Source organism: Protomyctophum bolini (assembly GCF_963924005.1).
Source record: "Protomyctophum bolini genome assembly, chromosome: 7".
Taxonomy (NCBI): domain Eukaryota; kingdom Metazoa; phylum Chordata; class Actinopteri; order Myctophiformes; family Myctophidae; genus Protomyctophum; species Protomyctophum bolini.
Window position 1 is genome coordinate 32245403 of NC_137868.1, and position 13878 is coordinate 32259280.

The window sequence follows — 13878 nt, forward strand, 5'->3', positions numbered from 1 at the left end:
CCTCACTTCACCATTCCTCATCTTCTGTCTCTCCTCATATCTATCACTCCATCTCCTTCTGCTCTTCCTGATGCTTCACAGTTCACACCGTCATTTTCACAACGGCGTGGAATGATGTCTTATAAGCCTTATTGTCTTTATTATCATGTGTATTAGCCCACAGGTTTTCAAAGTAGCAAAGGTATACTAAAAAAGGTTTTTAAAGGTTCTTTCAATATGGAGGCTGCAGCCAAACACTACGGCTATTTGGAGGTCAATGGCATGTTAGCGTTCGGTAGCCCATGTAATGGGCTGTGTAAACATTGATGTGAGGGTGTCATTCATCCTTATGTTCTGTCAATCTGATTATTATAGAATCAAGACACCTCTTCATGCTCATACTTATTGTTGTGTAAGTTTGTAACCAATAGCGGGTGGACTGGGGCTGACTCCACACTCGACAGCACCTGTCATTGAGTGCTTCTCAGACCCAGCTGTTTCATGGATTCCATTCCACTACTAGCATTAGCATAACAATATTAAAAAGAGACAGCAATGTAGCAATGTGAAAACTGCAAGCACTGATGTTGCATCACAGCAAAAGTAGCAGTACCATGGGAACTGTAGTGTACCACATGCTGCTAATACTACTACTCGGTGTCGAGTTTCATGAGAAGTCTGTCTTTTCAAAAGCATTCTGAATCTTACATAAACCACACTGTTTACAAACTATCCCCCCACAGCCAACCAAAATAGCATGCATATAAACTGCACTCCCAACATTACATAACCACCAACCACTTTAAAAAGGCTGCTTTCAAATCCCCAGAGACGCTAATTAGCAGAGGTTTATCTAGGGGGCAGTGGGATACAAGCCCCCATCTGCACAGTCACTGTGACTCACCCGACCAATCAGCCATCAGGACATCATGCCAACAAGCCAGTCAGCCAAGCAACCGGTCAAGGAGCCAGCTAATCAGCAGTCGGCAAAACCTACTTTTCACACTCGAACATACCATTTCTCAGAGGCCAGTCAAAGGACTTATATTACAGTTGACCATGCATCTCTCAGACGCTTTCCTACTTCCTTGCTTGTCTGCATGCCCACCCGTCCACCTGTTTCTTCATCTTCCTGCTAGTATCCATACCTCTAGAACTGAATCACAGCGTGACATTGGTTGGTAATCCAGCCAGCTGGGTATTCCTCTTTCTGTGGCAAAATCTCCATAAACCATGCCATACCACACTGTGTTCCCTTGTCTGTCTGAGGCCATATGTTGCATAGGGTGGGAATAAGAGAGGAGATTCAATTAGAAATGTGGCGTATTGAGATGACTTCCATTTTCACACCAGTGTTTCCCCTATATGAACCCACTGAAATTACTATTATTGTATATTGTTAATATATTATTAACGACTGTGATCATATGAGAAAAGGGGGAGGGAAGGAGGCCTCCGTCTTATCTCAAGAGCAACTAACATGGTCAATTCACAAATTATGAATCATCAGGTTAGCGCAAGGCTTCTTGTTTACATGATGAAACAATGAAACACGATTCAGGATTATGAATGGAAAACAGTCCTGCAACTTCACAATGTAACATTACAGCAAACATAATAATTTGATAGGAATACATAAGGAAATCTATGAAACAACATTTGGTAAATCCATCTTGATACAAAGATAGTACATAATATTCCAACACATTGTTTTCTTCTCCCTGGACTACATTACTATGCACAAGGGCCAACACAATATACAAAAGTTGTCAATCTCAAAAACATAGGGATAGGATTCCCGTAAAGAAACGCAATGCTCTACCACGCAACGATACATGACAGGGTAATGTAATGAATTGGTCCCGTCTGTTTATTAGCAAGATAAGCTTGAGAATGTATGGGCAGATTTTCCTGGAACTTTGAATGATCAGAAGGCTACCTTAAAGAGATGATTAAGTTTGGGGTCACAAAGTTCCAAGGTTGAGGTCACAATTAAGGTCACGGTCAAAATCAAGAATGGATAGGCAGATTTCCATGACCCTTGCTCAGTAGAAGCCAGTAGGGTTCCCCAAAGGGATTTAGGTAGAAAGGTCAAGGCCACAATCGAGAGATGTTGTGAGAGGTTTTGCACCGTGACCCCAAGGTGCATTTGTTTAATTTAAAGATCAGTTGAAAATATGTATCAGGCCTCATGTTAAGAAAACATCAACATTATTCAACTGATTTAAAGTTAACTGGCAAGCTGAGCCTGTGGAACCAGCACAGAGAAATGGCTGACCTACCTACTGCTTGACTTGTAGCCAGGCAAACTACTTCCTGACTAAAACAGTGGCCTGTCCAGTCCAGTGTGGACCGGACGCATGCAGTCCTGGTTCAGATGTGATATTTTGGCGAAGGCAGCCACAGTTGTGCGAGTGCAACCAAGAATCACAGCATGCATTAATAGCAGAATCTTCACGTTTCAATCTGCGCTGCTGGGGTGAAGGTGGAGGCAATCAGAGAAAGAGGAAATTACGCAAGAGGCCAAGATTGGTACATTTCACACCAACAGCAGACATTGGCAAATGGCATGGTGGTGGTTACACATCACACACTATAACCACCGTGTCTCTACTCTCCGGAATAATCCTTATGCTTTCTTGCTATGCTGTCATGGAAAAGGAGTCCGTGTTGCAGAACTGGTGATTTAATAAACAAAATAATAATTAAAAAAGGACAAACGTGATCAGCCAGGGTTCTAATTCTGTATCCAACCTCCGTAGTGAACAACAAAGTAATATCTCTCTTCCTCTCAATAATGCGACCGCTTCCCTGCACACCAGAACAGAAAGTCCACACAAGATATCCCATAATACTCCTCGTCCCAGCCTCAGCCCGCCAACACAGTTAAAGGAATAGGGCCAGAATAGGGCAGATTACCATGTTTTTACATCCGGGTTCCCCGATCGCAGACCACCATTGTTAGAAACGGCTTGTGTTAGCAGTAGCTCACTCACAATGTTTATCTTTCTCCAGAAACATTAATATATCGGGAGCGATGCGATGTAAAAAGAAAAATCACAAATCAGATCCAAACATCGGATCGGAAGGCAACGCCATTGTCACCCCCAACACCAGGTGTCTGGGGTGACAAGCCCCAACACACTGACGAAGGCGTTGCCTAGCAACCGGGTCAGTGTTAAAAGTTGACTTTCAGCGAGACAGTTTCATATTGATAAAGTACATGAATTGACGGTGGATTCCATCAAAAGCAGACAACAGCTGGATTTTAAATGACAAAGCCAGCCAATCGGTTAAGACACTTCGATAGTGAGGCCATATACAAATAACATGCTGGTGAAATAATTTGAAAATGTGGTTTCTGCATAATAAATCATAATAAGCACCACTAAGTTTGCTGATGCTTATTCCAATGGTTAAAGGGACCTTCATGCATGCATGCCAAATGCCGATTCCACATCACACCAAAGCATGGAGTCACCTTTGATTGATTACTTCCTCTTCTGCGTTTGACACAGAAGTGTTGCTACAGTATGAATGGAATGGTCTGTTCGTTATTATTCTATTTCTATGGGTTTGTTTTACATCAGCACAGCCTACTCGTGATCTTTACTTCAGTGTCACACATGCGTCCAAAACTCTATCCAGTGCGACTAAAAAGTGAATTTGTCACAATGGTGTGACCCCTTTCCCAAATAACCTGCACCACCACCGACCAGTGGCGGTGCAGGTGCTTTTTTCCACAGGTAGTGTTACACCAAAAAATATATATATATATTTTGATAATTACAATTATTTTTATTTGTAATAGGCCCTTGTAACCATATGACTGTGCAAGTTCTGGCAGAGTGTACTAAGTCTAGTTTATTTCAACACCACTGTTGACTGACAGACAGCCTGCAGCAATTGGTAGCAACACAACCTGTCTTACAAGCCAACATGCTGCTGTCTCCGGTGCCCCAGGCTTCAGAGAAAGGTTAGAGTCAAGGACTCAAGAGGCGACAAATGTCTGTCAACTCGAAAAGGAATAGAAGGAGACATCCTCTGTTCAAAAATAGACACAACCTAACCTGCTTTAACAAATGAAGGGGGTACAATGATCAGTCGATAATATGATGCATCACAAGAACACAGTTTGGGAGGACCCATAGTCCCATAGTCCCACAGGCTCTCAGAACTCTGAGATGAGGAGCAGATGACATTCATCGTGATTACAGCCCAAACGTCCTAAAGTCGGCTCTTCGGTGCTACTGAAAATTTCTGACGAGCCGAAATCATTTCGGCACTACAGCGCCGAAACAGCGGTAAAATAGGAGTATGAATCGGCCCAAAGCCTACTGCAGTTCCAGTCTATAGCTTACGCTTATCCAATAGCCTGGAGGGACAATTGCTCTGCAAATTTTTGCAATGATAAATTCAAAGAATTACATGAACCTAGACGACACCTGACATTTCCTAGAGTCATTAGTAAGAACCCGCATTCGTGGAATCGGAACAGGCTGGCCGAGTGTGCGTGAGCATGTGAATAACAGGGGAAACAGACTTCATAAACATTCCAGTCATCACTCACATCATGAAACACACCACTGCTGTCTTCCCTCTCCCCTGAGATATATTTGAGTTACGAACCAGCTACTCCCCTGAGCCAACTCACTGGGGTTCAACAGGACACAGACGGACGCACTTTATCACCATACTGGCACTGTGACAGGCTTTATGGGTCTATACTCTGGTTCAATTTTAAAGATTTTCTTTTTTTATATATATTTTTTATCCCACGATTTTGTAACCCATTTTTCACCCCTGTGCCAATCATCTACTGTGATCCTGGGCTCTACACACCCTCCGCCAACCTGGGGAGAGCAACGGACTTAACTCATGCTCCCTTCATGCCTGAGTGTCCAAGTTGCTCCTTTACACCTGACAGGGGGGAGTTTCCCTGGTTGGACGTAGCGCGTGGAAGGAACACGTTATTCCAACCAGTTCCTTTCCCCTCCATCCTGAGGCGCCCCGGCTGGCCAGGGGGAGGCAGTTTAGAGACCAGGATTACTGCATGTTTTTGTGAGGGTACCTACCCTAGGGGACACGGGGAGAACATGCAAACTCCACACAGAAAGGCCCTTTCGCCAACCCCGCCTTCGGGTATGGGCACTGATGACGCGGAGGAGGAAACACGCCGCCAGCACCCACAGTGCCCCGAGCGGGAATCGAACCCAGGACCTTCTAGCTGTGAGGCGACAGCACTACCAACTGTGCCACCGTGCCCCTTTCAATTTTAAAGATTGAACATTTGAGCAAGCATATGCATGCTTGTAGATCTGCCATTTGCAATTGTGGGCTTGCAGATCAGTGACTTGGCGTGACATCAGCGTTAAATTAACACTGAGGATTTTACCATTTTAGTAAAAATGAGAAATGTGCCCAGATGTCTGCTTTCAAGTACTGGGTGCACTTTTTATTATTGTTGCCGATCTCAGCCTACCCTCAGTCACATTATCTCCAGTGTCACAGTTCAATGTGAGGCTGCTTCCGGAAGTAATTACAAAACAACAATCAATGTTAGTAGGCTATAATTGTTTATGTAATGTCACTGCATCGACAGAATCATCCACTTGCACAATACACATTTATACACCTCTAAAAACCTGGTCCTAGGTTAAAGGGAGCAAATAAACTGCGGCACTAAACCAGCTCTGGTATTAATTGGGCTCATCATACATATTCGTGCAACTTACATAGACTAGTTAAGTTCCACCAAGACAGGAAGTGCTGGTGCTGCACGCATCCTACTGTAGATCAAAAGGGGCAGTGCAGTGACATTCACACCTTTGCATCTTCTACATTTCAAAGTCAATTCACATGCAAACTCAAACAAGAATTCATTCATTTTCATTGGTTCTGTACCCAATTTGGATCATTATTTCACATTGAACACTGACCTATTTATTATTAATGCAGTCTTATACACCAAGAATGTGTATAAGGTTCGGTAGTAATTTCAACAGAATGTCACGGTGGCGTTCCTTCTGATTAGCGTGTTTGTTTAAAAACTGTTTCTACTGGAAAGCTACTCAATCGGTTGGTTACGTGAGCGTGTTATGCAACACATACTAACAGCCTAGTTGTCACCTAAACACGCCTGTGGTGCCTGTGCACGCATGGGTGCATATCCAGACTGTTCTGTCATTAGGTAAATCCCTGAGGCAAACGACAAGTGCATTTTGCGGTGTGGGGTGTGAAGTGTGCACATCCTGCTACACATTTTATTGTGTATTGTCACATAATCCATCGACGGGGAAAAACCCTGCATGTTGAGGAGCCTCTATATAGAATACACCATCAAATGTGTTTGCACTTCTGCCCATAGGGGTGCCACAAACACCAAAACACCTTCCTTGTATCCCGACATCCGCACCCCACAAGTGATACATCCCTGGTCGGTTGGTTTGGTTTCTGAATAAGATCAGCATTGTTTTACTTATTCACACAACTGATTGACTGAATACGTTATTAACAAGTTTGTTAACAGTACAGTCAAATGTCATGCTAAAAAGATAACACATGTTTCCATTGTGTTCCATGGTACCAAGTGAAAAACATCTTGTATTATTTATTCACCTACTCACAATGGTGGCAATTTTTACACATCACTGTGTCCACCACACGGCTGATGAAACAAAGCTGATAAACAAGGCTAACAGGAGATGAGAAATTACTGTGACACACTGCCATGGACAGAAATAGTACAGTACACATTAAAAATAAAGTTTAAATAGGCATGATATAAACATGGAGTGAGACAACCCTAGTAGTTATCCCCCCAGAGCATGGCAAAGGGAGACTTTACACTGACTGCACTCTAACAAATATATGTAAACCCCCAGGAATATTAATGAGAGGCAGCCTAGTTTTGGAGAAATACAAAATAAATAAAACTAATTACTAAATTAATTTAGTTCACAATGGAAAATGTTATATTATACCAGTAGTTCTGAGTGAGCCTGACCTCACACTGATTAGCTGAGAGGCGTTCTACTGCAATCTCCCAAAAGAATACACTTATTTACCTATTACTGTATCCACAGATGCTGATGTAGCAGTAGTGTAAAATTAATAGTTTAAATTTTTATTAAAGATATGTATACGTTATGCATGTTAAAAATATGAATTTTTGTTACATCACGTCAGTCACAAATCTCCCCATACATGGGGAAAGCCCCCATATACAGTATTGTGCCCAGGTCTCGTGACATCACTATGACATAGGTCTCGTGACATCACTATGACATCATCAGGGATGATAGTAAATCAGGGATTATATCATAGTAAATGCGACCTGCTGTCGCAATTATTCATCAATATTAGTATATGGATATATGTCAGAACATTCCATATGTTGATCCTTATTCCTTCCCCATCCATCCTTCCTCTTCGATGTCTCCCTTTTGACTGATGCCTGTCCAATTAAACTCTAGACGGGCTGCCTCAAAGTCATTTGTGCAGCTGCGCCCGGCAGCCGGCGAGAACTAGAGTTCTCAACAGGCCCGGAAATCAAGGCTCGGCCCTACCTGTGCCCTCATCAAACCCTGTACACTCAAGACACTGCCCCCGCTGCCACCTTTAGATCTCCATATATGGAGCTGACCTGTTCTGACATTCAATATGTTGATCTGACCTCATAAAACCCTGTACACTCAAGACACGCTCCATATATGGCCTTACTGGTTATACGAGTAATACACTCGTAATAATACAATGATGTAGCCTTTTCTGAATTGTGCCTACTACAACCACAGCAGACCAGTGCCAATAACTAACAGTCTTGTGCATTATTGCTTAAGTATAGATAATGACAAATACCCTGCATAGGCCCTGGAGATAGAAGCCACATTGTGTTGGCAGTTTGTGTCAACACAGCCTGGTCTGGGTTATCACTGCAGCCTGCCTTTTTCTCGTCTTCTCCTGGCCCAGTCCAAACAATAGGATGGATTAACTGGTCCACCCATCCACCGGCAGCAGGCAACAGTAATCAGGGTTGCAATTAACAGGCCCTCTGGAGACCCAGTTGTGACGCACAGACACTGCAGATGCCTGGGCCTTCGAAGCAGCTACAGCACAGAACATCAGCAGGCAAATCCCTTGATAGCTTGTACACTGGTCCTCAATGGCCACTACTCCACATCGTTTACTGCAAGTCAAGGATTCCCCATGGATAAAGGACGCATAAATTATGGCTTGTTGAGCTTCTAATGCAAAGTATAATTCATTGCTAATTCATTTCAACATACTGTGTTTCTGTGTTGTGAACATTTATGCCTAAACATGGTTGTCACTCCCAGTGATGTCTTAAAAACGAGTCAGTTCTGTAGTACTGGTGCTGCAGGCTTTATTTCTTGCTTTCTTTCAATAAGCCATAACAACAACATTAACATACCTTACTGGCTGCTCTATAAGCATAAGGGAATGAGATAACTGTGCCCTGGCCATGAACACAGCGATGCACAAACTTGGAACTTCTGCATCACGCTGTCAAGTGACAGGTGTGCATGTGCAACCATGTCTACCCGTCTACCTGACACCAGACAGCCATATAAAGGGTTCTGCATTAGTCAAAACAATGGCACTTCCGGTCCAACTTGGACATGTATTGAATAAGCAAACATGCAGTAAATAACTTAAATACAAAACAAATGAGGAATAATTGCAGCAGTTACAATGGTATTATCATACAAAACAAATTAGGAATAATTGCAGCAGTTACAATGGTATTATCATACTGAATAACACCCAGCCCCTAATGCAAACCCCCTTTGAGCTAAACCTCCTCGTGGTAGAAAGACTAAAACCCCAAGTTCTAAGTAAACATGGGCTTGCCTTAACAGTAACACAATTGCTGCTGAAACGAGAAAATCTCGTGAATAGCTAGCTACTGTACCCCACTGTGCCACGAGATTTTATTAAAATTGGATAAAATATATATATATATTTTTTTGCATCCCACGTGCAGGCAGCCGTGCACGCAGCCGCGAGCGCACGCTTATTTGCTTAAAAGAAAATTACCCTGATCTGCAAAACAAAAGGGGATCACACATATAGCGAGTAGCGACCCTGTTATAGACATCATCAAATCTAGCCTCCTGTAGAGCCACGGCGTAAAAACATTGAGGTAGGCTGCCGATAATAGGCAGTAATATGTTGAACAAGACGCAGAATGTGGGGTTAGTAATACTCGGTATCAAAAGCTCAGACCCAATGTACTACCATGGCATGTTCAGACACTAGTAAAACATCCTATGATCCTATATCCTCTGGGAGAGATATTAGCCCCTTTTACACACCTTGTTCAAGGCAGGAATATTGTGCTCAGGCTATTCCAGCTTGCTGTTCCGTTTCTGTATCAAGGTTCAGAGGGGGAATGGGACCACTGTTTCAATTCAAGAGTGGTATAATGTGCACAACTAACGCACCTCAACATTCAGTTTTACCCACCTTTATTGTTTAGAATAAAAAGCAATGTCACTGCTGTCAAATCATTGATGTCACATTAGGCTCAAGGCTCATGCTTTTGTGTTACTACTAGTAATGCATCTGAATGCCATCATTCATGTACAAACTCACATATGGCGGCATTGCGCCAGCTTTGCTTGGTTCTATGTAAAAAAGCTCAGCCGGCAGATCTTCTTGGCAATATTGCAGGATCTCTGTATAAAAGGGACTACACTATAGCACTTAGTAAGTCAGCACCAATGTTCAGTTTAATACACAATAACACGAGAAACGGGAAGCTTTTAGCCTGAGACCAAAATTGTAGAAGTTTAGCTTCATCTGGGACTTTGTCTGATGAAATCTTGACAGTCTTGAGCAAGAGAAACCTACTATAAACAATGGTTAAACTAGTTTAGGAAACACTGCACATTAGCAGCCAACAATATCACATCAAAACCTCAATTCATTTGAGTTTCTAACTTTCTGTTAAGTTCAAAGCACTCTCAATATCTCAATAGCATAGATTCACTCACTACTACTACTCACTACTTCTGATGAATTGAAAATGGTGGACCCTGTTGTAAACAAGTGTAATGCTTGCAGCTTTAGCAGTGTAACAGTTTTTGTATCGAGTTGTGCTTTTGTTTGAAATGTATCCTTTCTGCATACTGTTAATAAATACTTCAATCAAAAACCAATTCCCACATTGCAATGCACAGGGACATTTTATTTTAGTTCAAATTACTACTACTAGTACATATGCGGGGGTGTACAAGTGTTTGTGATACAAGCCAATGAGTGACCAAAGGTTCCTCTTTGCCCAAGTCACCCCTCCCAAAGGTTGTGAGAACCACAACAAAAATTGAGGAAGCAAATAGTACTATATCGATACAACTCCAACCTATTCTCTAAATGAGTGATCTTGTGAGTGCCAAAATACTAATTTCAGACCTGAGTGAACAAATACACAGGTTCTAAATTGGGCTGCAGCTGTCTTCATGGGACTTAACTGATGGGAAACATCGTATCAGTCACAGGCTAACAGCAAGGCACAAATCAGTCTGTGTGCATTTTGTCAGTCCTCATAGAAAAATCAATGAGCCAGTTAATTTAGTGCAATGGAACACCTCTGGACAATGACACTAGTGGAAGTGACCTTGTAACAGTCTGTAGTTGCTCGCTCTATGATTAGTGTCAAGCTCAGTTAAAAGCATGCTGCAACAGCAAAGCCAGGACATACACGGTGATACACCTACACTGAAAGGAGGCCCAACTCAGCTTACTCTGTTCCACTTACACCATATGCATGATAAAGTTGCATCCAAGTAGCTATATGGCAGCCAAAGATATGTCAACAACTCAATGTATGACACAATCAACATGTCTTTGTCCAAGCACCTTAAAATTAACAAAACAAAACATATATTATATAAGACTAAAGACTAAATGGTATGTGTTAATTCCTAAGCAAATCTCTTCTGATTACAACCCAGCTCAAAACACAGGTTCATAACTGGCAACTTCAAATATTGAACAAACTATGGAGGGGATTCATTAAGTGGACTGGATATGGAGTACGTCCTCAAAGTTACACTTTTTTTCCAGCACTGAATTACATTAAGGGCACATTTTGTAAGTGTACAACAACAACCTCATACATTCATATTTTTCAACATCATTAAGCTCTAACCACACCAGACGGTCACCATGCAACTCCATGCAACATGCAACTACTTGCAACCATTATTCCCAAAGGCAGTTGCATTGGTGTGGTTTGTTTTGTTGCAAATTGCAAGGAGTTGCGAGTAGTTGCAAGGAGTTGCAGCTGGTGTGGTTTGGACCTTATGGTCAGCCAAGATCTTGCAATCATTTGCTTACCCACAGCTGGAGCATCATACTCATCCCCCAGCAATATCTCTGGAGCAGAGTATGCGAGGGAACCACAGCTGGTCGTCAGCTTCTTCCCCGGCTGAAACTTGTTACTGAACCCGAAGTCAGTGAGCTTGACAAGTCCTTGTTTCTCAAAAAAGACCACATTCTCTGGCTTCAGGTCCCTGTGCACCACATGGAGCCGGTGACAGTAGGAGATGGCATGGACAATCTGGGCAAAGTACTTCTTAGCCAGCTCTTCATTCAGGCCCTCCTCGTGCTTCATGATGTAATCAAACATGTCTCCTCCGTCTCCCAGCTCCAGGATGAGGTAAAGCTTGGTCTGAGTGTCGATCACTTCATAGAGACGCACAATGTTAGGGTGCTGAACCAGCTTCATGCAGCGGACCTCCTGGAATAGGTGGCCAGTGGCCACTGTGTCCAACTTGGTCTTGTCAATCACTTTCACTGCCACTTTCTCCCCAGTGAAGACATGGCGCGCCAGCTTCACCACAGCAAAGTGACCACGGCCCAGTGTTTTGTCCAAGTCGTACAGGCCAGCGATCTTCCCATCATAGCCTCGTTTGAAGCCTGCCATTGCTGGGGATGGGGTAAGGGCAGTCCTCACTGAAGGGGCAGGTGGAGTGGCTGAGTCGTGTGAGTCCAGCTTACTTCAGTTTATCGGAGACTGTAGGAGAAACCCATGGTGCCAGCTCCCTAAAACAAACAAGGAGAAATCTTAATTCAGCAATCTCTCAGCAACTGTTGATTGCCGCAGTTAACATGGAGGGGCGCATTATACTATTTTAGGACAATATATTATATCTAATGCCACACCCATGGGAAATATTATACCTTTACCTTCATATATAAATATATAGTAATTATAGTGCTCATGCACTCACTACCTCACTGGCTGGCTGAACAAAACCCCAATGATATAAGGGCTGGCAGGTGGAGTGGAATGAATTAAATTAAATCCCTAACAGAAGAAAACTGAATACATTGATTTAAAAAGTACAAGCCGATCAGGATAAGCTCGGCTGTAAGGATATTCTGGCCACGCGCTGGCTTGTTTTGACAGGATGACGGTAGGACCCCCCAACATCATGAGACATTGAGCTGCTGTCGGGCTTGCCTCATGTCATGCTGCTACGAGGGAGCCCTGTGTAAAGTTTTCATTTAGGCCAGTCAGCAGCAACCGAAATAGCAGAACTAGTCCACAAAGCGCGTTGTGAACTTGTAGATCGGCTATTTTCGGCGTGCGACACCACCGCCGTTCATCTTGGCTGCTTCAGAGTTCAGACAGACGTCAGGCCCAGCGGCAGCAGGAGCACCTAAGCTAACGTAGTTCCCCCTTGTTGTTCATTGATTAATAAACGTTAGCCAATAGCCAACTACCTGATTGTGGAGTTGGCGTTGTGGGCTGTAAGAAATGCTCGTTCACTAAACCCACCAGTTATAGCCTCTATTTGAAGCAATCCTTAGCACCGAACACACGTACGGCAGTTGCACGCTTTAAGCGCTGCTAGATAAGTACAGGTGCCACTGCTATGGAGCTACTAGCACCCATTGCTAAGCTGTAGTTAGCGTGTAGCATGCTAGCAGGCTAATAAGGTTACTACGGCTCGACTCACCACCCTCTCTCCAGCAAACATGAAGCCTTGTGGACCCTGCAGCTGCAGGTCTGCTTCGCTACTGCGGCTCGGTTCCGATCTTCCCCTTGTCTTGCTTCAGAGTGGAGCCTAAACTACTGCATCGGAGCAGTCAAATAATAAAGCCAGGCGGCGATGCCCATTCGCGGGGAGCTATTCTATAATATGCCAGTAGCCTACTGTGCCCACAGCAGTTGGGTTTCATCCGTGTAACAACAAGGCAAGCATTGCAAGACAAGTCGTATCCTATCCTCCTCCTCCTCCCTCCAGCCTCAACGAACGGTTGAGCTGCTGAGGGCATCAGCAACCAACCGCATTCAGCTCTGACGTCAAATCAATTCAACTGTGAAAGGCTTGGGAAAGGTTGCCGCTACAGGAATAATAATCATCGTCATCATCGTCATCAACAACAACAACAACAATTTGCTTAATAAATAAATAAATAAATAAAAGTTATAAAATAAAGGGATATTCACAAAAATATGTTTTCTTGACATTGGCAGGTTTGAAAAAAGCTATTGGATAGCAGTGACACGGTACTTTGGAAAAGGTCACACAACACATCTTGTTAATGGAAATAAAAAAGTGCCAAGATATGTTGGTAGACCTTTATAGACTACAGATAAGATCATATAGTTAGATCGGCTTGTAATGCTGTTCAAAATGGTCTGCAGTGTCACCTAGTGGCAGCGATAGCAAAATGCTGCAGAGAATCTCGGTTCTTTCTTTCTTTCTTTCTTTCATTCATTCATAATTCATTCATTCATTCATTCATTCATTCATTCATTCATTCATTCATTCATTCGTTCATTCATTCATTCATTCTTTCTTTCTTTCAATTTAGACAAAACATACTGTGAATGTTTTGCATTTTCTGTTCCACCCACTA

General features: G+C 43.0%; 1 protein-coding gene across 1 annotated transcript in view; it reads right to left on the minus strand.

Moving 5' to 3' along the window:
* Window positions 1-13244, minus strand: part of snrka (SNF related kinase a) — a 47071-nt gene extending 33827 nt beyond the window's left edge. The window contains exons 1-2 of the mRNA XM_080768861.1: window positions 12972-13244; window positions 11344-12051 (exon numbers count right to left, since the gene is read on the minus strand). Coding sequence (XP_080624987.1) covers window positions 11344-11932 — 589 coding nt within the window. The 5' untranslated portion in view covers window positions 11933-12051; window positions 12972-13244. The remainder of the gene's footprint in view (window positions 1-11343; window positions 12052-12971) is intronic.
* Between the last annotated feature and the right edge of the window lie 634 nt (window positions 13245-13878).